Source organism: Lepidochelys olivacea (assembly GCF_965140295.1).
Source record: "Lepidochelys olivacea isolate rLepOli2 genome assembly, chromosome: 7".
Classification (NCBI taxonomy): domain Eukaryota; kingdom Metazoa; phylum Chordata; order Testudines; family Cheloniidae; genus Lepidochelys; species Lepidochelys olivacea.
This window is the reverse complement of record NC_140417.1, coordinates 31,879,079-31,904,866: the sequence shown is the minus strand read 5'-3', so window position 1 is coordinate 31,904,866 and position 25,788 is coordinate 31,879,079. Positions and strand designations below refer to the sequence as shown.

Genomic DNA, 25,788 nt, shown 5'->3' with positions numbered 1-25,788 from the left:
TCCACAGCCATTAGATTTTATAGGGTGAGTTTTCCATAAAATACAGCTGTTTATGAGATTTGGGTTGGGAACCAATTTATTGTCTGATGGCAGGAGGTCGAGTGTTAACCAGCTGTGGTGGAAAGGGAGGGAGCCTTCTAACAGTGCTGACCTGTGTGTTTGTTGCGAGTGTGTGTGAACGGGAGTGTGTGAGAACTTCTGTCTGAGTGAATGAGTGTGTATGTGTGAGCATGTGTGTGAGGGTTTGAATGGGACTGGGTGTATGCATGAGTGTGAACATGCATGAGTCAGTGTGCGTGTATATATGAATTCGAGTATCTGACTGTGTACGCAGCTGGGTGTGTGTGACAGAGATACTTCAAAGATTGAGGAATCTGCCATTTATTTGTTGTGACTCCCCTGAAATTTCTCTCTGCTCTGTAGCACTGCATGGACCCAGGCCCTGTGAGTGTACTGCTGTGCACAGAAACATAGGTGACACTTTGAGCAGAGGACTACCTAACTCAAGGGGCCCCCTCTTGTATCACACCATCAGGCTTCCTGCAGCATTGCTGGCCCCATTGTCTGCAGAAGAATCTTCTCCTTTTGATCTTCATTCTTTAGGTCTCTAGCCCTTGTCCTTTAAAAAAAAAAAAAGAGAGAGAGAGAGAGACAAATAAATATTGAGCCAGATCCTCAGCTGTTGTGATTGGCCTAGGGCTATTGACTTCAATGGAGCTATGTCCGATTTTCACCAGCTGGGGATCTGGCCCATTGAGTCCAACTGAGCGACACCTATTTACACCACCTGGGTATCTGGCCCCGTTCACTTCAGTGACACTACAGCCAATTTACACTGGCTGGGGATATGGAAGTGTTGACTCCAGTTGAGCTCTGGCTTATTTACCCACCCTAACTGAGACCAAGACTCCATTGGGCCAGGTGCTGGACAGACAAGCAATAGGAGACAGTCCCTGCCCTAAAGATCTTATGATCTAAAAAGGCAGAATAGACAAAGAGTGGGAGGGGAAACAGAAGCACAGAGTGACGGGAGTGAAACCCAGTCTCCTGACTCCCAGTCCAGCGCTAGCCCATGCTGCTGCTACGGTGGGAGGTGTCAGTTCTTTTCTTGCTATAGTGTAGTTATATTGAATCCAAGGCAGTTTCTTCCCATTTATATGAGAGAGAAGGCTCAGACGAACTACTGTAGGAGAAGACACAATCAAAATGAAGTGAAAGCAGACTAACCCTCTCTCCACTTCTTCTATGGTGTCGGGCAATGGCACATTGAGGGTCTCTGGCAGGAATATAGCAGCGATGCCTGAGATTATAGGAGCTGTCCCATATATAATTGGTGGGAGGTATGGGAAATATTCCCCCGTCACCCTTACCACCGGAGCTACTATGCCGCCCACGCGAGCCATGGTGCTTCCGAGCCCCATGCCGGTCTGTCTGCAAGTGTAGAAAACAACCTTTAAAAAAAAATCATAAAATCATGATAATATTGGACTGATTCTGCAAAAGACCAGATTCAATCTGCCCATGGACTTTTTTCTCCCCTTGGTCTGCTCAGAAATGGCCTTTGATCAGAACCGTCTTTCCTTATTTCTACAGCCAGTTAGGAACTTCCCCTCAACAGGAAATGCAGTTTCTGCAAAAACGAATTTTTCTGTGGGAAAAAGGTCACATTTTTGCCAATTTTTTTTTAAATTTCTCTCAGGGTCGGGAGGGATCAAAACTAAATGTTTTGGGTTGACTCTAATCTTTGAGGCTTCCCCAAACTGAGGTCAGGACTCACTGTGACAGGAAGGCTGGTGCTGTACTATAGGATTATAGTCTGTAAATACCTAGGTGGGCAGAAGTTATCTCCTAGTAGAGATGCATCCTTTGAGGCAGAGGTGGGCAAACTACGGCCCGCGGGCCACATCCAGCCCACGGGACCATCCTGCCTGGCTCCTGAGCTCCTGGCCGGGGAGGCTAGCCCCCGGCCCCTCCCCCGCTGCTCCTCCTCCCCCGCAGGTATGCCGCTGCATGGGCTTGCGCTCACCCACCTCCCAGGCTTGCCAATAAGCTTGTCCTGCCACTCTGAGCAGCGTGGTAAGGGGGGGGGGGGTTGGATAAGGGCAGGGAGTTCCGGGGGGCAGTCAGGGGACAGGGGGCAGTTGGATGGGGTGGAGGCGGTCAGGAGACAGGGAGCAGGGGAGGTTGGATAGGGGGTGGGGTCCGGGGGGGGCAGTTAGGGACGGGGGTCCTGGGGAGGGGGCGGTTGGATGGGTCGGGGGTCCCGGGGAGCCTGTTAGGGGGCGGGGTGTGGATAGGGATTGGGGCAGTCAGGGGAAAGGGAGCAGGGGGGGTTTGATGGGGGTGGGGTCTCGGGGGGTGATTAGGGGCCGGGGGTCCCCAGAGGGGTCGGTCAGGGGACAAGAAGCAGGGGGGGTTAGATGGGTCGGGGGTTCTGAGGGGGGCGGGAAGTGGGAGGGGGCCAGGCTGTTTGGGGAGGCACAGCCTTCCCTACCTGGCCCTCCATACCGTTCCGCAACCCCGATGTGGCTCTCGGGCCAAAAAGTTTGCCCACCCCTGCTTTGAGGCATCAGAAAAAGGGCAAATGAGAGTTGCAAGGGCTAGGAGTTGGAGCTAGACCAATTCAAACTGGAAACAAGGTGCACATTTTTAACAGGGAGAAAGTTTTGAAAATGGAACTTAGGTAATTCAGAAAATGTTACTTTAGGCCTAAGAATAGAACTGAGGGGAAATTTTCCACTGGAACAGTCTTCTGTAGGAAAATGCTGATTCAACGAAATTGAAATATTTCATGGGAACATAATGATTTTGTCAACATTTTCAATGAGAAATGATTTAAACATTTCATTTCAGTGAGGTCAAAGGGCTTTGTTGTTTTTCTTTTTGTCCTGGTGGAGCCTTGGGAGCCCAAGGATGGGAACAGGAGAAGACTTACATTGGGGGTGGGGGATGGCGAAGGTCGATGGTTCACCTATTTCTATCCCCCGGCCAATGGAAGGAAAGAAACCTCGTACCCCCGAGGTGCGTTCTTTACTTAATCAGATATACGGAAAGTGCAGGGCTAGGAAATATTGAACGGACTTTATCAAAATGGTTCAATAGGGACCTACTGAAATGATAACTGATTTATCATTTGGACTATTATATTAATCAATAAGATGAAATTCAATAAAGACAAGTACAAAGTACTAGTGTCATGGGACATGCCTGCCTTGTAGCACCCCATGCTGCTTGAGTGTGGTGCTGCAAGCACTCCCTGCCTCAGTTTCCTCCTCCTCTGGCTTTCCTGTCTCTCCTGGGGGTTCACATGGCTCAGCCCTCTGGCTGGCTCATTTCGAGTTCAATTGTCCCTTGGGGTAACAAAAGTTCAAACACAATCAAAAGTTCTTTGTCCCCACTTCAGTTCCCCTTCAGCCCACCCATCAGGCTTAGTTCCCAATCCTTTCTGGGTTACCCTTCAGTCTCTGTCTTTGGCTGAGGGACACAGCCCTGACTGCTTCCCTGGAGCCTTTCACAATCTCCTTCAGACTCTTGCTCAGGGCCTTCCACGGAGTCCTTCCAACATCTGACCAGGACCAGCTAAGGCAGGGGGTTAGCTAATCTGGCGCAGGTGTGGCTGAGCTCAATTACCCTTAAAGGGCCAGGCAATCTGTGACAACTGCATGTAAGAAGGGAAAAAAATCAAAAGCACAAATACAAAATGATGAATAGCTGGCTAGGTGGTCGTACTGCTGAGAAGGATCTGAGGGTTATAGTGGATCACACGTTGAATGTGCATCAACAGTGACATGATGTTGTGAAAAAGGCCAATGTAATTCTGGGATGTATTAACAGGACTGTTGTATGTAAGAAACAGGAGGCAATCGTTCCACCCTACTCTGCACTGGTGATGCCTCAGCTGGAATCCTGTGTCTTGGAGGGAATCCAGAGGAGAGCAACAAAAACAATCAGCAGTTTAAAAAACCTGACCTATGAGGAAAGGTGGATAGAACTGGGCGTGTTTAGCCTAGAGAAGACTGGAGGCTGGGGACAGGGGAAAACACATAAGTCTTCAAATATGTAAATAGTTGTTATAAAGAGGATGATCAATTGTTCTGCATGTCCACCAAGGTTAGGACGAGAAGGAATCAGTTTAGTTTGCAGCATGGGAGATTCAGGTTGGGTTTTAGGAGAAAACTTTCAAACTCTAAGGATAGGAACAGGTTACCAAGGGAGGTTGTGGAATCCCCATTCTTAATGCTTTTTTAAGAACAGTTAGACGAATACCTGTCAGGGGTGGTGTAGTTATACTTAATCCTGCCTCAGCATGGGGGGATAGACTAGATGATCTCTTGAGGTCCCTTTCAGCTCTACATTTCTGTGATTCGATGGTTTATATAATATAATGTTATATAATAATTGAAATGATACATCAGTTATTGTTTTCATAAGTCCTTATTGAAATGTTTCATAGAATTTAAGGCCTGAAGGGACCAGTAGATCTTCTAGTCTGACCTCTGGTTTAACATGAGCTGTTAAATTTCACCCAGTTACCCCTGCGTTTAACCCAATAGCCTGGGTTTCAATAAGGTTGTTCAGCTATTTCTGAAATGAAATTTTTTGGGATTTTCATCTTGCAAGAAATTTTGAAATGTTGAAACTTCCTTTGGAATGGAAATTCGGAACTCTGGTTCCAGCTGCGCCTGAGGAGCATTGTCGTTCCGAGCACCGACCCCCTGACTTGAGTAAAGCATTGGGTAGATTTTCATCTAATGCAGAAATAGATGAGTGCTGCAATAGGTACCTGATGACTGTTGGGTACAGCTCCCCGGTGTAGAGGTACAAACAGTTAAAGGAAGAGGCTAAGCATCCTTTCCCAAGCACTGCCAGGGATGTACGTAAGGCCTTCAGCTCTTGTGGGGGGACATAAAAGGATGAGAGTTAGTGGTCAGTGCTGGTAGCAGTCCCGAGTGGGGTCAGTTGCTGGAACAGTCCTGACTAAGGCTGGTCACTCAGTGCCTATATACAATATGTATCCGAGATACAGCCAGAGTAACACTATGATCTATAAAAGGAATGTCTACATTAGAGATGGTCAGAAATTTTCCATCAAAACTGTTTTTTTGATGGAACATTGGGGTTTTCAACTAAGCGAAGTTTTCACAGAGTGTGTCAGCCTCCCGCAGACCATGTCAATTTTTTGTGTGTCAAAAAATGAACACCTGAAAGTTGAAATAGTTTTGATGCTATGGTGGTGCCACGTGGGAGTTGCAGTTCAGTTGCCTCTTGTCCCCATTCTCCTTTGTGGGCCTGGCTCCCTCCCTGGACAACACCTCCCATGAAATTCCTGTTCTGCTCCCGAGGAGATCGCTCCCTCTGTCATTTCCAGTGGATGTGGGGCTGTAGGTCGGGGTTGGGCTGTGGGGGTTGAGGCCGGGTCATGCAGTGGTGGGTTGTGGAGGGGAGGCATAGCTGGGAGGAGGCAAGGCCATCGGGTAAGTTTTGTCTATGGGGGCAATGGACAAGGCCATGGAGAGGGCTTTGGCTGTGGGGGTGGGGTTCAGCCAAAGATGCAGGGTCATGGGGTGGATTGTGGGGGTGGGGTCATGAGTCAGGAGAGGCCCCTGGGGCGGGGTATTGGGTCAGGGGAGGTCCCTGGGGGTATGGCCATAGGGGTAGACTTGGGCTATGAGGGCTGTGGCCCAGGGGAGATCATCTTGGGAGTAGGCTGTCCCATGTCATGGTATGACTAGAGTCCCAGGTCATCTTAATTCATCCCCGTACCTCCCCTGGCTGTTGCACCCTGAATGCCCACCTCGTGGCACAAATATGTTCGCCAGGATTGCCAGCCCTGCCAGGATGACGGAAGCTGCCTGGGTGAATCGCCGGCCGATGAAACTCATCCCGATGGCAGCGCTCAGCTTGGCCGGGATGTCAATGGAGCCAAAAGCCACCTGGATGAGATAAATGTTGAAGCCGAAGTGCTGCAGGTCCATGGCCAAGCCATAGAAGGCAAAGCTGGTGGCAAACCTGTGAATGGTCATTGGAGGGGGGATGTCAATATAAAGTGGGGCCAGATTTATCCCTGGTGTAACTAACTCTGATGGGAAAAGGGACAGGGGGATCTTGACTGGCCACATGTTTTTACCTTCAATAAATCATGGTGCGGTATTGGGGTCTGCACTGACTCTGAGGAGAGGGTGCCCTCTATTGAGCCCCCCCACCCCTCTCCCTGTAGCACAGCACCCCCTAGTGCTGCACTGGGGCCTCACAGTTAGAAAGAAAGAATAGAGCACACCTACCAGACACTAGATATGCAGCAGGATATCCTGCGTACATTGGGTGTGCGGACCAAACTATACAACGTGTAGGAAGATTGTGCCAAGGCCATTTCCTTCTTCATGTTGGATTTCAAGACCTAGGGAGAAGAGAGAGTAGGAAAAATAATTCTGGTGTATTATCCTGCTGCATCCTCCTCATTGTGCTCAGCACATCTGATACGCTCCATTGGAGAAAATGGGGCCAGATCCCCAGCTGGTATAAACCAGCTGTTGCGCCATTGAAGTCAGTTGACAATGAAGCTGAGGATCTGGCCCATAGCATGTAGCAGAAATATGTGGTGAGGGGAGGCAAAGATGTGCAATGCGAATGATTAGAGCTCTGGAGAGACTCCCATGAGACTGAAAGGATTGGGAATGTTTAGCACAGCAAGAGGGGACCTGATAAAGGGCCACAAAATAATGGATAGGATAAAGAGTAGTCTGCCAGGTTTGAGATAGGATGAGAACCCAAAAGTACTGAATCCCAGTTCCTAGCTCTAACCAGTAGGCATCACTCCCCTCCCAAAGTTGGGAATGGAACCCAGGAATTCTGCTTCCCAGCCTCCTCCAGCTCTAACCACTAGGCCCTGCTCTTCTCCCAGAGCCTGGAATGGGACTCCATGCTAGCTACTATCAGAGACAGGATACTGGGTTACACAGATCACTGGTCTAATCCAGTCAGGCAATTCCTGTGACCATCACTCCCCAAGGCCCAGGAGCTGTTTTACAATGTTTGCACCATTCCATTTAGAGGAAACAAAAGCAGACCAGGAATGTGGGTAAGCTCAGCACAGAAGAAAACATACAACCAATCCTTCATCCCCCTCTAGTGACCATCCGAGGGCTATCGCTCGGCTACAGGAGCTGGCACAACACTGAAGTGATCCGAAGATGGACTCAAGAGAAATGCAGAACACAGAGACTTTCCAGATTTTTTTAAATATGTTCATCCAGTTATATATGAACATAGATAGATACAGACAGAGGGGTATGTATGCAGATACATCGGATCACTTCATCCACCACTGAAATGCTCTGGGTTGGAAAGCAGAAGCTGTTTAACAGCTCATAATAATGCGACTCAACCTTAGGACAGAAGATGAAGATAATTTGACTTCGGTAGGTTTTCCTGGGGTATTAGTCCTCTGATAGTTTGGACCGAAATGTTAAAGGTGAAATTCTCCCTTGTGCTCTAGCCTAGACACCACCGAAGTCCCTCTTTTTACCCTTACACAATAGTGAGGGCAGCTTTATCCCCGGGGTAACTAACCCCATTGGGAAAAGGGCCCTGGGACCTTAACTGACCACATATTTCCACCTCCAGTGAATCGTGGTGGGTCATTGGGGTCAGCACTGACTGTGAGAGGACAGCACCTCCTGCTGGGCCCCCCCATCCTACTCCCTGTAACACAGTGTTCCCTAGCATTGCACTGGGGCATCAGGGCTAGCATGGATTCCAAGGAGAGAGTGCCCCCTACTCAGTCCCCAACCTCGTAAGCCATTGTCTTAACGTAGTAGAACTGTTAGTATCAAAACACTCTGCAATCTGTTGTGACATACAAGTAGCCAGCAGGAGAGTGAGTTTGTGTGTGTGGTTCTTGGGAGGGGGGGGAGTGGGGGAGAGAACCTGGAGTTGTGCAGGAAATGGCCCAACTTGATTGTCATGCACATTGTGTAAAGAGTGGTCACTTTGGATGGGCTATCACCAGCAGGAGAGTGAATTTGTGTGGGGGGGCGGAGGGTGAGAAAACCTGGATTTGTGCTGGAAATGGCCCACCTGATGATCACTTTAGATAAGCTATTACCAGCAGGACAGTGGGGTGGGAGGAGGTATTTTCTCATATTCTCTGTGTATATATAAAGTCTGCTGCAGTTTCCACGGCATGCATCCGATGAAGTGAGCTGTAGCTCACGAAAGCTCATGCTCAAATAAATTGGTTAGTCTCTAAGGTGCCACAAGTCCTCCTTTTCTTTTAGCGAATACAGACTAACACGGCTGTTACTCTGAAACAAGTAGCATAGTTTGTACCCAAAGGCATTTGTGTCCCTGAGTTAACCATTGACTTAGAATGCCACAGAACCATGCAGGGATTCTGTTTATCTTTGAGAAACAAGCAGTTGAGATCATGAAAGGGCAGGAATTATTAATCTTAGTTCAGTCCATTGGCGTGAGGATCAGAATTCTTATTAGGGCTAAGACCTTACAGTCATATCTTTCTGCACAGCTTAATAGGTTTACTTTTGCAAATGAAACTGCTTCTTTCTGTAGGTCAGAATCATGGGACTTTACAGGGCGTATTAATGACAATGATTTTCAGGTTGGAAAAACAACAGCCACTTGTACTTTGGAATGAATTAGAAATCAGAATTCAGGCACAAAAGGCGAACAAATTTGTAATCTGATTTTGATCCCTGGACTAGGGCCAGAATTTAAGCATCACTGGAAGCATGCTAGATTTATATCATCCATATATTAAATTAATGTCAGCAAACATACCAGATCAGTAAGTGTGGTTATTCAGATGACATTGAGAGCTTGTATTTGAATGTGGCTAGAGGGGCTCAATGTCTAGCTAGATGATCTGGTGGTCTCTTGTTTTGGCCTTAAAATCTATGAATGATGATTTGAGGGCTGGAAAGAATGCCTTAGAGTGAACGACTGACGGAGCTCAATCTGTTTATTTTATCAGAAGAAAGATCAAGAGGTGACTTGATTACAGTGTATAAGTACCTTCCTGGGAAGAAAATATCAAGTATTAAAGGACTCTCAAGAAAGTGAAAGGCAGACCAAGAACCAATGGCTGGAAGCTGAAGCCAGACAAATTCAAATTAGAAATAAAGCACAAATTTTTAACAGGGAAGGTGACTAATCATTGAAACAAACTCTCAAGAGAAGTGGTGCATTCCCTATTTTTTGAAGTCATTAAATCCAGATTGGCTGCCTTCCTTGAAGATGCTTTAGTCAAACACAAGTTACTGGGCTCAATACAGTAATAACTGGGTGAAATTCTATGGCCTGTGTTATGCAGGTCAAACTAATGGTCTAATGACCTTAAAATCTATGCGTCCATGGACCAGCTCCTCAGCTGATATAAATTGACATAGATCCATTAACTATACTGATTTACACTAGCTGAGGATCTGGCTGCCAAAGCCTAAATGGATTGGATGACAAAGTTTGAGGGGTGTATTCTGCTCTCTGTTGCACCAGTGTAAATTTGGAATAACTCCTTTGACTCTGGATTTACAGCAGGTAAACAAAAACATCATCTGGGCCACAGTGTATTGCAGAATCTCCAACACTCCTCCCAAGGTGAAATTTGTTCCTGGGCAGCACAAAACCTATGTACCAGTAGTTACATTTAAGTCCTTAAAAACATAGTTTAGATGGGATTTAAGTGCTGCACAGATCTTGTGCTAACTCAGGGGTGAATTTCACTTTAATATAATCTGTGCATAGCCGTCAAATGTTGTGCAACTCCACACTGAAATTTTATACATGTTATTTAAATGCCAGGGTGACATTTATCCCCATGGACTTCTGGAGCCCAGCCCCATGCACCTCCTCTTGGAACAAATTTCAAGACGGATAGTCTTGTTCACTCTCTCTCTACTAGGTAAGATTTCACCTGAGCCAATGGCGTGCATTAGAAAGCTGCCAAAGAGCTGGGTTGGAAACAGTTTTCCCATCCCAGGAAAATTTTGGAGATCTCAAATTTTTCTGATCCCAAATCAATATGAGAAGACAGCCTCGAAAATTTGCACAAATTAACAGTATGAAAAAAATTTCAGTTTGAGTCAATTGAAACATTGTTTTGACATTTTCAAAATGTTTTATTTCAATTTTGACATTTTTTTCTATTTAAATTTTTAAACTATAATTAGCAAAAATTTTGAAACTGAAAATATTGAATTTTTCTTTTAAAAAATGTTTGAAATGGGAATTTTGAAACTTTTTTCCAAAAACTTTTCAAAATGAGAAATTTGTTGATTTTCCAACAAAAATAAGTTTAGTTGAAAAATTGCTGACCAGTTCTATTGCTAAATGCACGAGTATCATGCAATAATGCATGAATAGATCTGGACAGAAAATGTGGGAGTTTTTTCCGATGGAAAATTTCAAATTTTCAGTGAAAATTCAAATACTGAAACCAACTAGAAATGGAAATATTTCTGTTTGGGAATGCTGCCATGGTGCCTCATGGGAGTTGTAATTCAGGTGTCTCATCTCCCATTCTCCTCCACAGGCCAGGATCCCTGGTTAGACTATATATCCCATGATGCACCATCTTGGAGAGATGAGGTGGTGTATCCTGGGCACTTCTGACCCTAGTGCATCATGCAGTTCAGAGGGCCAGCTGAAAGCCTACACATCACTTAAGTGTTCCTTCTACACGTCCTCAGGGGTTCCATCCTTATTGCACATAAGATATGATTATCTGTGGTTTCCTTTGATGGTCAAGAATTCCATTCATCTCTTTACCTCGGTATTGAGCTTGTCTCCTTCTTCTTTTTTTCTATTTATCTGAGCAACTTTCTTAAGCACCTGCACGGCTCGGTCCGGTTTTCCTGATAGAACCAGCCAGCGAGCGGACTCTGCAAACCACCTGCAAAATGAGCAGCAATGCCAAGAAACAATGGAGTGCTTTCTTCTTTCCAGTTGGGTTCTCTTTGTAGGAATTTGTGGCTCATGGGAATTAGGGACACTCAAACCTGGGTAGAGCTAAGAGCTTGTAGGGCAGATTCTGAGGAGAAGTTATACATTGCAAACACAGAGGAACTCCACCAAGTTGTTGTTGTTTCCATTATAGTTGGACCTAAAGCTCCCAGATGAGTTTGAGCCTCTACAGTACTAGCCCTTGAACATATGCATTTTCTGCACTGACAGGTACAAATGACTGCCTTGGATCCAAAGACAGTCACAGACCTTGGTAATGGGGGCACTAGGCTGTGTAACAGATCACAGTTAAATCAGATGGGAATACAGACTGAAGTGGAGCTTATTTCAGCTCAGCCCAATGAGTATCGGACTGTCAGTGTATGCTTCCTGCAGCCCCATGCTTGAGCCCTGTGTCTAAGAGTGAGATCAGAATCTAGCCCTGTGAACCTATCAACAAGCAGCGATGCACTTACCAGGAATAGAGAAAAAAGATGAAGAAGGGCATTGATGCAGTGAATTGTAACCAGCGCCAGTCCGGGAGGGCATATGCCAAGCCTGCAAGAACAATCTGCCCGATGGTGGCGCAGTATCCCACCACTGTGCCGGCTATGGTCCGTACATTGGTTGGCACCCACTCAACAACTGGAAAGGAAGGCACCCACACCAGAGGGGTTAATACTAGAGCTGGGCGAAATGTTTTGGACACATAGTTTATTTGCTGAAAAATGCAGGTTCAGGTTGACTATTTGCAAATTCAGTTTGAGTTCAGCAAATAGCTTTGCGCCCTACCCCGCCCTGCCAAATATATTTTTTTCTGAAAAGGTCAAAATGTTTTAAAGCCTAACGGATTTATTTGGGCATAAGCTTTCGTGGGTAAAACCCCATTTCTTCAGATGCATGGAGTGAAAATTACAGATGCAGGCGTTATATAATGACACATGAAGGGAAGGGAGTTACCTCACAAGTAGAGAACCAGTGTTGACAGGGCCAATTCGATTAGGATGGAAGTAGTCCACTCCCAATAATAGATAAGGAGGTGTCAATTCCAGGAGAGGCAAAGCTGATTTTATACAAGCCAGCCACTCCCAGTCCCTATTCAAGCCTAAATTAATGGTGTTAAATTTGCAAATGAATTGTAGTTTTGCTGTTTCTCTTTGAAGTCTGTTTCTGAAGTTTTTTTGTTCAAGTATAGCTACTTTCAAATCTGTTACAGAATGTCCAGGAAGATTGAAGTGTTCTCCCACTGGCTTTTGTATGTTACCATTCCTGATGTCTGATTTGTGTCCATTTATTCTTTTACGAAGGGACTGTCCAGTCTGGCCAATGTACACGGCAGAGGGGCATTGCTGGCACATGATGGCATATATCACATTGGTAGACGTGCAGGTGAATGAGCCTCTGATGGTGTGGCTGATGTGGTTGGGTCCTCTGATGGTGTCGCTAGAGTAGATATGGGGACAGAGTAGGCAACGAGGTTTGCTACAGGGATTGGTTCCTGCGTTAGTGTTTCTGTGGTGTGGTGTGTAGTTGCTGGTGAGTATTTGGGTGAGTATTCAGGTTGGGGGGCTGTCTGTAAGCGAGGACTGGCCTGCCTCACAAGGTCTGGGAGAGGGAGGGATCATTTTCCAGGATAGGTTGCAGATCATTGATAATGTGCTGGAGAGGTTTTAGCTGGGGGCTGTACGTGATGGCCAGTGGTGTTCTGTCATTTTCCTTGTTGGGCCTGTCCTGTAGTAGGTAATTTCTGGGTACCCGTCTCACTCTGTCAGTCTGTTTCCTCACTTCCCCAGGTGGGTACTGTAGTTTTAAGAATGCTTGATAAAGATCTTGTAGGTGTTTGTCTCTCTCTGAGGGATTGTACTCCATGAAAGCTTGTGCTCAAATAAATCTGTTAGTCTTTAAGGTGCTACCAGACTCCTTGTTGTTTTTGTGTATACAGACTAACACAGCTACCCCCGATACTCAAAATGTTTTGTTTCAACTCTTTGTTTTAAAACGATGTTTTGTTTAGAAATTTAGCTAGATTTATTTTTAAAAAGCCACAACGTGTGTAATAAAAATCCAGAAATGCAGAAAATGAAAAACCAAAGAGCTCCCACCTCCCAAAAAGATTTGTTTTCGGTTGAACACAGCATTTCATTTGATCCAAAATGAATTTTTGTTTTTCATTTTGGTGAGAAAAACAGAAAAATTTCTATTTTGTATCACCCTGAAACAATGTAAACACATTTTTTTGGTTCAGCCACTGAACCAAACAATCAGTTATTCCTACATCTCTAGTTAATATGCTGCACAAGTGAACAGGTTTTGGAGGCATGTGGGAATGTTTCTGTGGGCATGGATTAAGATCTCAGTGGTGCCACCTAATCGGTGAGGGGCTTTGCTGTCCTTCAGGGTTAAAATGATGCTGAGCTATGAATGTGAGGCAGGGGTGGCCAGTGGTTAAGGTACTAGACGGGTATTTAAGGCACTGGTGTTCCATTCCATCCATTGGATCTGCCACAGAATTTCTCCATGAACTTGGGCAAGACACTTTCTGTTTCCTCTATTCCTTATTTGTATTTTAGTAGTGCTTAGGTTATGTCTACACTACACAGCTTTAAGCGACATGGCTGTGTCACCACAGCCATGCTGCTAAAAGTTGCTCAGTGTAGCTGCTGTTTGTCGGCTCTCTTGCCGATAAAAAACTTCTATCCCCAAAGAGTGGCATTTGTGTTGTCGTCAGGAGAGTGTTCCTGCCAACAATGTGCTGTTCACACTGATGCTTGTTGCGGCAAAACTTGTCTTTCCGGGGAGAAGAGGGGGTAACACCTCTGAAAGACAAAAGTTTTGTCGTTCAGTTGCCAGTGTAAACATAGCCTTAGGAATCATGCACCAGAACCCCATTGTGCTAGGCGCTGTATACGTCCAGAACAAAGAGATGAGTTTAAAATATAAGACACGAGGCAACAGAAGGATGCAGAAAAACAGATGGGGGGAACACCAAGAAACAATGAGACTGGTCATCACAGTAGGCAGTGATCTCAGTTCACCACCCTTTGTCTCCCACTCCACCTTCTCACCCTTTGTGTATTTTAAAGCTCTTCAAGACAGGAACTGTTGCTCACTATGTGAATGGACTGGGCCCAGCACAATGGATGCCCTGATCTTGACTGGGGTCTGTGCAGCACCAGGCACAATGTAGGCCCCAATCTCAGTCAGGATCTGTCAGCACCCAGCACAATGGGGGCCCTGATCTTGGGGTCTGTTTAGTGCCTGGCAGAATGGGGGCCCCAGTTTCAGTCAGAACTTCGAGGTGCTACTGTAACAATTACTGTTTTAGCACCGTTAATATTAGAAAGGACTGTCTCAAACCCTCACCCACAATTCCAAAACAAACTTTTTTTTAACATGTCCTTAATTGCAAAGTATTATTATTGTAATCCAGTGATGCTACCATGCTGGGCTCCCTCTGAGACACCCTCCTGACTCAGGCTGCATATAAGCAGAAGTGATGCGTGCAAACACAGGGATAAATATTTGTATACCGGGGCCAGATCAAAACTAACAAGAGCAGGAAAACAGCATCCAAAAACGAAAAGCAGACATTGGAGGGAAGGGATGGCTGCAAAGCAATGCTGGGAGTCCTGTCTAACAATGGACCATTATTAGCCTGCGTAACTCACTGTCATAAGACTACCTTGAGGCTGAGACCTTAGCAGCGTTCAAAAGAGGAATCTGGGCATTTGTCTGGAAAACAAGGACACTGAGAATCCCAAATGAAAAAAAGTAGGTTACTTAGGAGCCATCTATTGTTCTGTGTTTGTGCAGCCCCTACTCTGCATGGCCCTGATAGCTCGGGCGCTAAACGAAAAGTGGGGGATTGTTAGATCATTCACACTGCATACCAGGGACCTGTGTCTTGTCTTCTGGCTGGGCTGGGCCATGAAAAGTGGGACAGCAGCTTCACAGCTCTCCCAGTTAATGAGGGCTGCCGGGGCTTGAGAGGTAGGTTGGCCTCTCAGGGGGACTCAAGTGAGCTGGGTTCAGTTCCTGGCTCTGGCACATGCTCCCTGTGTGATGGTGGGAAAATCAAACCCTGCTGAGCCTCAGCCCATAAAATGAAAAGGAGTACTTGTGGCACCTTAGAGACTAACCAATTTATTTGAGCATGAGCTTTCGTGAGCTACAGCTCACTTCATCGGATGCATGCCGTGGAAACTGCAGCAGACTTTATATATACACAGAGAATATGAAAAAATACCTCCTCCCACCCCACTGTCCTGCTGGTAATAGCTTATCTAAAGTGATCATCAGGTGGGCCATTTCCAGCACAAATCCAGGTTTTCTCACCCTCCACCCCGCCACACAAATTCACTCTCCTGCTGGTGATAGCCCATCCAAAGTGACAACTCTTTACACAATGTGCATGATAAGTCATTATGCAAGGTAGCCTATTTCCTTTTGTTTTTTCCTACCCCCACCCCCAGATGTTCTGGTTTAACTTGGATTTAAACTTGGAGAGTGGTCAGTTTGGATGAGCTATTACCAGCAGGAGAGTGAGTTTGTGTGTGTATGGGGGTGGGGGGGATGTGAGAAAACCTGGATTTGTGCTGGAAATGGCCCACCTTAACTATGCACATTGTAGGGAGAATGGTCACTTTGGATGAGCTATTATCAGCAGGATAGTGAGTTTGTGTGTGTGGTTTTTGGGAGGGGGGTGAGAGAACCTGGATTTGTGCAGGAAATGGCCCAACTTTATTATCATGCACATTGTGTAAAGAGTTGTCACTTTGGATGGGCTATCACCAGCAGGAGAGTGAATTTGTGTGGGGGGGTGGAGGGTGAGAAAACCTGGATTTGTGCTGGAAATGGCCCACCGGATGATCACTTTAGATAAGCTATTACCAGCAGGACAGTGGGGTGGGAGGAGGTATTTTTTCATATTCTCTGTGTATAAATAAAGTCTGCTGCAGTTTCCACGGTATGCATCCGATGAAGTGAGCTGTAGCTCACGAAAGCTCATGCTCAAATAAATTGGTTAGTCTCTAAGGTGCCACAAGTACTCCTTTTCTTTTTGCGAATACAGACTAACACGGCTGTTACTCTGAAACCAGTCCATAAAATGGGGACAATAATTCTTCCTTTGTCTATTATAAGCTCTTTGGGGCCAGGACAGTCTCACTGTGTGCACGTCACCTAGAGCTCTGTGCATGGGTCTCTATAGGCTGAGCTAAACAACTCATTCGCTTGGAGGTTCTCTGGGTCAGTTCCCAGCCCCAAGTCACTAAGATGGTGGCTGTTTGTTAAGCAGGGCTCTGTGGCTGGAGCAGTTATATCCTCTGCACAGCAGACACCAAGAGGGAGGTAGACATCCAGTGCCTCACGCAATGGGGACCAGATCTCAGGGCTTCTAGATGCTTCTGTAATATTAATACTGCACACACTGTAATGAACCCCTGATTTTACTTAGTGCCTCTGGGTGCTACTGTAATACTACTAATAACCTGTCCAATGTAAAGTGGCCCTGATCTCCGTAAGGGCCTGCAGGTGCTACTGTAATATTACTAATATGCACACTATACTGGGTCATCAAGGTGCTACTGTAATACTGTTAATTATGCACACACCAGAATGGGGCTTCTAGGTGCTACTGTAATACCAGAAATAATGTGCATGCTGTGTTGGGGTCTCCTAGGAGCAACTGTAAGGCAGGTAGTTATAACAAGGGCTAATTTTCCCAGGTTAAAATCAAGGAGCAGTGGAAGAAGGTCCCTTACCCAGTGACATACAGTTGAGAATGATCCCAGAAAGGGCCATCCCGACAAGGAAGCGGAAGATGCAGTATGCGGTGAAATTGGGCGAGAAGGCGGTACAGGTGCCCGAGACAGCCATCTGCAGGTAAGACCAGCTCAGGAGAGCCTTCCGCCCGAACCTGTGGCAGAAGATGGCATGTTCATAGCTGTGCTAGGTCTGGTGACTGATAGAATCCTGTATATGCAGAGCCACAGAGCCCTGAGGATAGGTGGGGACAGCACTGATGTGACCGCACCTGGCAATCTGCATTCAGTCCTGGGCACATGGACGTGGATGATCTATTTTATCTAATCTAATCTCTCAGTGTTTTGACATAGCCTGTAAGGTGTTCAGGGGAGAGCAAGCACAAATGACCAGGGCTCTGGAGGGACTGACCCACAAGGCAAGGCTGTAAATGAGTTAAATGCAGCTAAGCAATGACTACAAGGGGACGTGGATCAGCATCTCAAGTGTAAGGGAAAGGGTAAACCTCAAGCACTGAGAGGAGTTACTTTCCAAGGGCTACTGCAGCATTGAAATCAATGGGAGTCGTGTCTTTGACTTCAATGGGCGCATGATCAGGCAAGGAGAGGGAATGCAGCTGGAAGGAAGAGGATGAACATAAGCAAAGGAAAATGTAGCAACTGCCAGGCCATGGGTCAGATCCTCAGCTGGTATAAATGGGCCTCATCCAATGGTCGTTGAATACAACAGAAAAATGCTTATTGGCACCAATGAGTGGTGCTGATTTACACCAGCTATGCATCTGGACATACTAGGCTATTAGACTCTGGTAGATTATTCTACCCCAACCTCCACATCCCTCATCTCTGAAGTCAAAATTTAAACGTTCAGTTCATTGCCTGAACTTTTGCCCCTAGCCCCAGCAGATACCATTCACCCCATGGCTGCTGCTTTCTGTGCCTCTGCAGCTGCTCTCAGAGCGGGGAGAAGGAAGAGCTTTGCAAAGACCCACCTGTCCGCTAAGCTTCCAAACAGAAGCGCTCCCACCAGCACCCCAGCCATGTAGATTGACTGAGCCATCTGTCCGAGTGTCCGCAGGTTACACACCAGATCCCACTGCAGGCGGAGGAGGAAAGGTGGTCAAGACATTGTCATAACAAGCTGCTCCTACCCACGCAAGGAGAAAACAGCCAATGCTATGGATGGGGGGAGTATTTAATTTAGCAGACAAAGGTATAATGGAGAGCTGGGGTGGCTGATCACTAGGGGCTCAGGGGAATTATCCCCAGCAGTTATGTAATGACTGTATTAGGCAGTCGATGGACTTCAGGGTGCAGTACTGCTTGCTACCAGTGGGAGGTGGACTGTCTCAGGCTGCAGGACTGCAGGTGGCAAAGGGAGGAGGTATAGAGCCAGGGGCTATGAGAGCTGTTGCCTGTGCTCCGGCAGCCCCGCCAATAGCTTTGAGCACCAGAAACCCTTGAAGCAGAGGAAAGGTGGCCTAGTGATAATGTGCTGGTCTGGGACTCAGGAGAGCTGGGTTCGGGTGTGGGCTCTCCTGCTGTGTGGTCTTGAGTAAGTTGTTTCCCCTCCCACCCATTGTCTTTTAGATTGTTGGCTCTTCAGGGCAGGGACTGTTTCTCTCTGTGTGTCTGTGCGTTGCCTGGCACAATGGGGGCTCCCATCTCAGTCAGGGTCTGTGCAGTACCTGGCACAAGGGGGCCCTGAACTCAGTCATGGTCTGTGAAGCGCCTGGCACAATAGGGGCCTGATCTTAGTTGGGGTCTCTAGGCACTACAGATATTTTAATAAAAATAATGATTTTATTGGCACCAGGATTTGGCCATTTGCATTTGGTAAATAAGGTTACATTTCAAATAAAATTAATCCCTGCTTTGTATTTATATATTTTTTTAAATTGCAAGTAAATATTTAACTAACCAACAATCTGAGAATTGTCAAGGGCAGGGAACTTTCTCTGTGTGCAGTCCTGCAGCTCAGCATTGGTTAAACAAGCAAACAGTACTTTGCTGTGTCAGTGGATTTCTTAAGGGGGTGGCTCACAACTTGTATGAGGTCACATGTGTGAGTGATATAACTACTGGTGGATATTTGAATAAATCACCATCTCAGTATTGGGTATTTACTATTCTGCAGCTGCATGGTGTGGCCTAGTGGTTAGTGCAGAGCACTGAGGGTCATAATTCCAAGATGTGGAATTATGTGTATTGGTTAAAGCAGGGACTGGGCATAAGGACTCCTGGGTTTTAGTCCCAGCTCTTGTGGAGGAGTGGGGTCTAGTAGGATAGAGCAGGGGGCTGGGAGTCAGGATTGCTGGGTTCTATCCATAGCTGTGGGAGGGGAATGGGGTCTAGTGGTTAAAACAGAGAATGGGCATCAGGTTTTCTGGGTTCTGCTCCTGGCGCTTGGAAGGAGAGTGTTCCAGTGCTTGGAGCACTAAGACTGGGATTCCTGGGTTCTATGACAGCTTGTGTGATTCTAGGGGTTACAGGAGCAGGACTGTAAGCCTAGGACTCCTGGGTTCTGTAGCCAGCTCTATGGTTGACACAACTGTGACATTGGGCAAGTCACTTCACCTCCCTGTGCCTCAGTTTCCCCATCTGTAAAATTGAGATAATGGTACTACTACACACTTAGCTCATAGCAAGTTTGTAAAGCTCTTTGAATCATGGGAAGGGCTGAGTTTTATTATATCCAGCTACAGCCATCTCTTACCATCTGGCAAACAGTTACCAGAATCCCCTTTTACAATCTGAATGTTCCTTCCCAGGACAAATTGTCAGTAAATAATAGGAGCAGAGACGGCATGGAGACCTACAGTGTCTCATCATATATGACATTATTATTTTCTGTTCTAGCAGCAGGTAGAAGCTCCAGCAACATGCAAACGCAGTAAAAGATACCCCCCACCCTTAAGGGTTTACATTCCAAATAGACACAGGTGGGAGAAAGGAAGAATTATCCATGTTTTACTTATATGGGAATGTGAGGGACAGAGAGATGACGAGATTGCTGGGTGCAGACCTAGTCACCCCATCTCACAAAGGATATTGCAGAACTAAAAGGGCAACAAGAATGACCAAGAGCCTGAGAAACTCTCTTGTGGAGAGAGATTGAAAGGACTGGGATCATTTACCTTGCAAAGGAGATGAACTAGAGGGGACAGGATAAAAGTCTATAAAACAACAAGTGGGAGAGAGGCAACAGATCAGGAGCATCTGTTCTTCCTGTCTCATAACAAGGGGATGTTCAATGCAATTAAAAGATGGGAGTTCAAAACCGATTAGAGGAAATACACTTTTTCACATGATGTGGGATTAGCCTGTGGAACTCACTGCCACATGAAGTCATTGAGGGGAAGAAGTTAACAAAATTGAAAGGGGGATATCAAAACCATCCAGAGTAATCATAACAGCAACAACAAGGCTTCTGGGAGGGATATTAAACCTGGTACTTTAGGCTTGAGCCAATCTCCAACTACTAAAGATCAGGATGAGGGCTATGTATGGGACAGGGTATCTCACATGGGTTACTGCAGGGTTCTTAAACCTGTCTCTGAAGCATCTGGTGCTGGCCATTGTCCAAGACTGGAGACTGGGCTGAATGGACCTTGGGAATGATCCAGCTGGGCAACCATAATTTGCATAAGGTCACAGAGTAGGAATGGTTCAGAGACAGGAACTGAACCCAAGTCACAGTTCACTGGCTGGACCACACTTCCTCCTGCTCCTGTGCAGTCAGATGTAAATATTGATCAATAACACCCAAGCAATGCAAGGTTTCTCTGAGCAACGGTGAGTGCTTTAGGCCCTTCCTTACCTCCATAATGATGGTGTTGGTGAAGATGCTCTTGTCGTAGGTCCACCCATCCGTGCATGGCTCTGTTTCCATCTCTGTCCCATTTGCGAGAGTGGCGTTGGGATTTAGGAGCTGCCACTGGGCGGTGACGAACCGGCGACACTTCTCCGGCTCCCATTCCCCATCCATCGGGATGGAGACCCTCAAGAGATCTTTGGTGCTCAGTCTTTGAGTCATGTTTGTACCACCCGTGCTGTTGGCAGCTACACGAATCTGGCAGTGGTGTCCTGGAACAGCAGCAGAAAAATTCTGCAGGAGGTTATGAGAGGCTGTCATTAAAACAGGGATAACAAGTAAAGCGACATGGATGATTTGAAAACGGCCCATGCCGCCAATGCTGTCTAGGAGTTCGGCAAAAGTCATGCCGAACAGATCCACCGTTAACTCGCTTCCTGAGGACTTAAATGAATTTCACAAACAGAGCTGCATTTGGAAAGAGTACCTCCTACAAAAGTTCCTGCTCTCTTAGAGATCTGTCAAAGCACAACAGCTACAGCCAGGCGCTTCCTACAGGAGAAAAGCAAAACTTGGACGGCTGCATGGGAAAGTTTAGTCTCATTGTCTCAGAAGAAAGTTCCCTTTAAATTTTTGCCTACAACTTTGAAACCGCTATCAATCTGGCATCCACCCAAAGAGTGGGGGTCTCAGCAGGGATACCAGTCTGTTGGAAGAAAATCTGAGCAACCTGTGGTGTGAACTTGGATCACCTCAGTTGGACTGTTTGATTCTGGGATGCTGGAAACTGTGCGTGTGTAGTGGTGGTAATGGGGGCAGGGGGATGGGGGGAGTAATATATATATATATTTAGCCTTAGGAAACTGATTGGGTTAAAAGGGTGCGTGTGTGGGTTATGTAAACCGTAATCATCTTACTTGGGTTAAAATTCTACCCTGGGTTTGAAGGATTAGCTTGAAGGGAAAGGGAGACAAAATCTACTGATCCAGTAAATGTGGGACAAAGGGCCGTGTTAGGAAGGCATTAGGCCTCCAGTACACAAGGGCACCGAGCCTGCTTTGCACTGGTTGATTATTATTGGCATTACTATTAGAGGCTCCAACTAAGACTATTGTTCCATTATATCAGGCACTGCACAGCCCCCGACTGAGATCAGGGCCCCCATTGTGCTGCGGGCTGCACAGACCCCAATTTAGATCTAGGTCCCCGTGTGCTGGGTGCTGCAAAGACACTGATCTAGATCAGGGTGCAATGTGCTAGATGCTGTACAGATCCCGAATAAGTGCAGGGGCCTATTGTGCTGGGTGCTGAAAAGATGACTCATGGGACCAAATCCTGAGCTGCAGTAAATCAACTTGGTTCCACTGAAGACAATTGAGTTACGCCAGTTTACATCAGCTGAGGCTCTAACTCCATATGCACTTCATCAAAGCTGGCTGGTGATGGAGGAGTGCTGGGGTCCATGTGGAGGCAAATTGCTGGATAAGGACAGGGCAGAAACAGAGCATAAATCCATGGGAGAGAGGAGAGGACAAAGAGAATGGCTGGGGGGAAAGGTTAAGGAAGAGCCTGGAGCACTGGCTTAGGGAAAGCAGACCTGGCTTCTATCCCTGGTTCTGCTGCTGGGCAATTCACTTCTTTTCATTGTCTATTTAAACTGGGACAGGGTTCCCTCATTGTTTGTCTGCTCTTAGATTGGAAGCTCTTTGGAGCAGGAACCACCTCTTTGTTCTGTGTTTGTCTAATGCAATGGTTTTCAAACTTTTTTTCTGGCGACCCAGCTGAAGAAAATTGTTGATGCTCGCGACCCAACAGAGTTGGGGATCAGGGGTTTGGGGTATGGGAGGGGCTCAGGGCTGGGGCAGAGGGTTGGGGTGTGGGGGTGAGGGCTGTGGGTGGGGCTGGGAATGAGGGGTTCAGGGTGTGGGAGGGGGCTCTGGGCTGGGGTAGGGGGTTGGGGTGCAGGAGGGGGTCAGGGTTCTGGGCTGGGGCCAGGGATGAGGGGTTTGGGATGCAGGAAGGGGCTCCGGGTTTGGGGGGGCTCAGGGCTGGGGCAGGAGATTGGGGCGCAGGGTTACCTTGGGCGGCTCCTGGTCAGCGGTTCAGTGGGGGTGCTAAGGCAGGCTTCCTGCCTGTCCTGGCACCGCGGAATGAACTGCGCCCCGGAAGTGGCCAGCAGCAGGTCCAGCTTCTAGGCAGAGGTGCGCAAGCAGCTCCGCATGGCTCTCGCCCACAGGCACCATCCCCCCAGCTCCCATTGGCCGGTTTTTGGCCAATGAGAGTGTGGAGCCCGTGCTTGGGGAGGGGGCAGCGCGCGGAGTCCTGTGGCCGCCCCGCCGCCTAGGAGCCGGACCTGCTGCTGGCTGCTTCCGGAACACAGTGCAGTGTCAGAACAGATAGCCGGGCAGTACCGCTGACGGGACTTTTAATTGCCCAGTCGGCGGTGCTGACCAGAGCCGCTGTGATCCGCTGCCTTACGTTCCACGACCCAGTACTGGGTCACGACCCGCAGTTTGAAAACCACTGGTCTAATGCATAACACAATGGGCTCCTGGTCCTTTGCTGGTGCTCCTTGGTCCTACCACAATAGAAATAAATACAAATAATAAATAATGTTGCAATCCTGATCTTGGTTGTGTCTTCTAGGTACTACCGTAATACACACAGTACTTGACAGCAATAGCAATAGTTCTGGGTAACAGCATCAGGTGAGTGTGAAAGGCAGTCCAGCAAGTAGATGTCCTTTGATGTAGTCAGTTATTCACAAGAGATGTTAGTATCTGGGACAAAATTCACCCTGAGCCATTGGAGCAATTGCTAGGGAATTGGTGTGCTGTGAATGCAGTGTTTTTTCCTAAGCGTGATTGTCTTACTCTTACCTTCTCCTTGTGTACTTATGATTTGTAGTACAGCACTGCCTAAAGACCCCATTGTGCCAGGTGCTACACAGACCCTGACCAAGATCAAAGCCTTGTTATGCCAGATGCTGCCAGAAACCAGCTGATACTATCTGAGATGCAGGCCCTGTCATGCTGGGTGCTGCACAAACCCTGACTGAGATCAGGGTCCCATTGTGCCGGGCACACTTGGTAAGAGACAGCCCTTGGTCTGAAGAGCTCGCGATGCAAATAGTCAAAGGAAGGTTTATTAGCACTCTTTTACAGATGGAGAAACTGGGGAACTAAAGCCCAGAGTCTTAAAGGTATCTCAGAGTTGCTCCACTCAGCATTTCAAGTGACTTAAATCATTTAGTCTCATTTTCAAAAGGGAGTTAGGCACTCAAGAGCTCAAGTTTCTATGAAAGTCACGGGGACTCAGGTTCCTAAGTCTTTGAGTCACTTCTGAAAACGGGACTTCCTTCCTATGCAACTTACGAGCTTTTGCTACCCTCTGCAACTTGTCTGAGGTCACACACGGTGTCTCCGGGGAGGCGGGAATTGACTCCCCAAAAGGTCCCAATCCAGAGCTGTAACTGAAACATCCACCATTTTTCCTGCCCTGTAGCCCATTCCTTGGGGGAAGCAGTTGTTGTTTCTTGTCCTATGCTAAGACTGTGAGTTCTTTGTAGCAAGGAATGTCCTCATTTATTCCACATCTCTACTGCAGTGGGGCCCTGCTCTCTGACTGGGGCCTCACGTTGTTATGATACTAATAGCGCAGTGGGACAAGCGTTTGGGATACAGTTGACATGTGAGTAAAGTGATTGTGATGTTCCCCTGGTCAGGCCATAAACCAGGGGTTTGGGAGTTGTGGGTTCGAATCCCCGCTTTTCCGCCAAATGTCAAAATTTCCCTCTGGAACCACCCCCATTTCTGACCCACTCTAGCAATGATGCCAGCACTGGGCATTTTTTAGAAGCAACATGGTCTTGTGAATACGACACTCACCTGGGTTGTAGTCCCAGCTCTGCCATTGGCCTGGTGAGTGACCTTGGGTGAATCACTTCCTCTTTTTGTATCTTTGTTTCCTCTCCCACCCTTTGTCTGTTCAGATGGTGAGCTCTCTGGGGCAAAGGCTGGCCCTAGCTACGCGTATGTGCAGTGCCTAACCAATGGGGCCCTTCTTCTTGTTAGGGCCTTTGAGCTCTCCTGTAACATGAATAACTTTGTCTCACGTATGACCCTAATACAACATCGCCATACAAAAGCCCTGGCTGGAGGTATTGAAAACATGGTCACCTTGACTTTGAGTGACATGTGTATCTCAAGAGGGTGGGGCTTATTTGTGGGTGTGGCTTGATTGTGGACGGGGTTAAACACTTCCTTTTTGGACCCGCATTTGTTCTTCCCCTATGGGTCTGATGCAAATTGTCAGCCTGGGAAGCTAGAGTCTGGGAGATACATGAACTACTGAGTGATAAACTCTCTCATTGCATGGCAGCACGGCCCCGGACTGTAACCATGTTTCTACCATACTCAGAACCCCTTTGTGCGGAACCTCCTCTAAACATGTATGTTTTTATGCATATTTCAGGAGCAATAAGAAGTCACGATCCCACTATGTAGGGTGCTGTCCCTGCCCTGAAAATCTTGTAATCTAAATAGACCAGGTGTGGGAGGGGAAACTGAGGCATGGAGTGGGGAAGTGACTTGCAGAGTATAGTACAGGAATACAGCAGAATTAACTAGTCTGTGGTCCCTCTAAAGGCTTTTGCTGTGTTCTGTGTTTTCAAAGCCACTCAGAGCAATGGTGTCTATGTAGCTAGGCTTCGAATGGCTACATGTACTAAATAGAAGAGCTGGGTTAGAATTTTCTGTGGGAAGTTGCCAATTGGTCAAAACCGAAACTTTCTGGTTTCGACCAAAGTTTTGTCGGGAGGGTTTCTCAGGTCCAGGATGGAATTTCTGATCAAAATGATAGCGTGAGCGAGGCCCACCCCTGAAAAGCCTGGTGGCCAGAGTACTCACCTGTGATGAAGAATCAGGTTCAAGTCCCTGCAGAGAGTGAGAAGGGCTGACTTGCTATCCTGGTTGTTAGGGAACTTGGTTGGGGTGCAGAAGAACAAGGTTTAGGTTGCTACTTTGCCTGAGCTATTGGCTCTTCTGGGATGGAGCTCTCTGTTTTCATGAAACGTTTTGAAAGGTCTTGGTTTTGTTCTGATATGAAACCTCTGAAATTATTGTGCTAAACAGAATTCCTGTTTTCTGGCTAGCCCTATTAAATAGACACAGTTATTTGGGACCCAACTGGATCAGTGCAGTTTGTTCACGCTGGTTTTGCTGTGGGAAGAGCAATAGACATAAGTCCAGTGTCAAT

The 25,788-nt window shown here is 47.0% G+C and overlaps 1 protein-coding gene across 4 annotated transcripts; it reads right to left on the bottom strand.

The window, feature by feature from the left end:
* Positions 1-25,787, bottom strand: LOC311524438 (solute carrier family 22 member 6-A-like). 4 transcript variants are annotated; one of them, XM_084635539.1, is made up of 11 exons: positions 25,440-25,787; positions 20,539-20,826; positions 17,711-17,814; positions 16,719-16,873; positions 11,433-11,601; positions 10,783-10,906; positions 6,282-6,397; positions 5,795-6,009; positions 4,784-4,892; positions 1,228-1,431; positions 1-619 (listed from the first exon to the last, which is right to left on the bottom strand). In XM_084635539.1, the coding sequence occupies exons 2-11, from the start codon at positions 20,752-20,754 to the stop codon at positions 532-534; spliced, it is 1,500 nt and encodes a 499-aa protein (XP_084491665.1). In that variant the 5' UTR covers positions 20,755-20,826; positions 25,440-25,787; the 3' UTR covers positions 1-531. The 4 variants fall into 4 exon arrangements, with proteins under 4 accessions (XP_084491665.1, XP_084491664.1, XP_084491663.1 ...); XM_084635538.1 differs by having other exon boundaries at positions 20,539-20,804; XM_084635537.1 differs by lacking the exon at positions 25,440-25,787 and having other exon boundaries at positions 20,539-21,303.
* Position 25,788: the final 1 nt, after the last annotated feature.

Coding starts and splice junctions, on each gene's coding strand:
- LOC311524438 (XM_084635537.1), bottom strand. CDS start 20,940: ATGACTTTTGCCGAACTCCTAGACAGCATTGGCGGCATGGGCCGTTTT. Junction 6,398..10,782: donor GAGACAAGCTCAATACCGAG/GTAAAGAGATGA, acceptor TCTTCTCCCTAG/GTCTTGAAATCCAACATGAA. Junction 1,432..4,783: donor CTGTACCCAACAGTCATCAG/GTACCTATTGCA, acceptor CTACACTTGCAG/ACAGACCGGCATGGGGCTCG.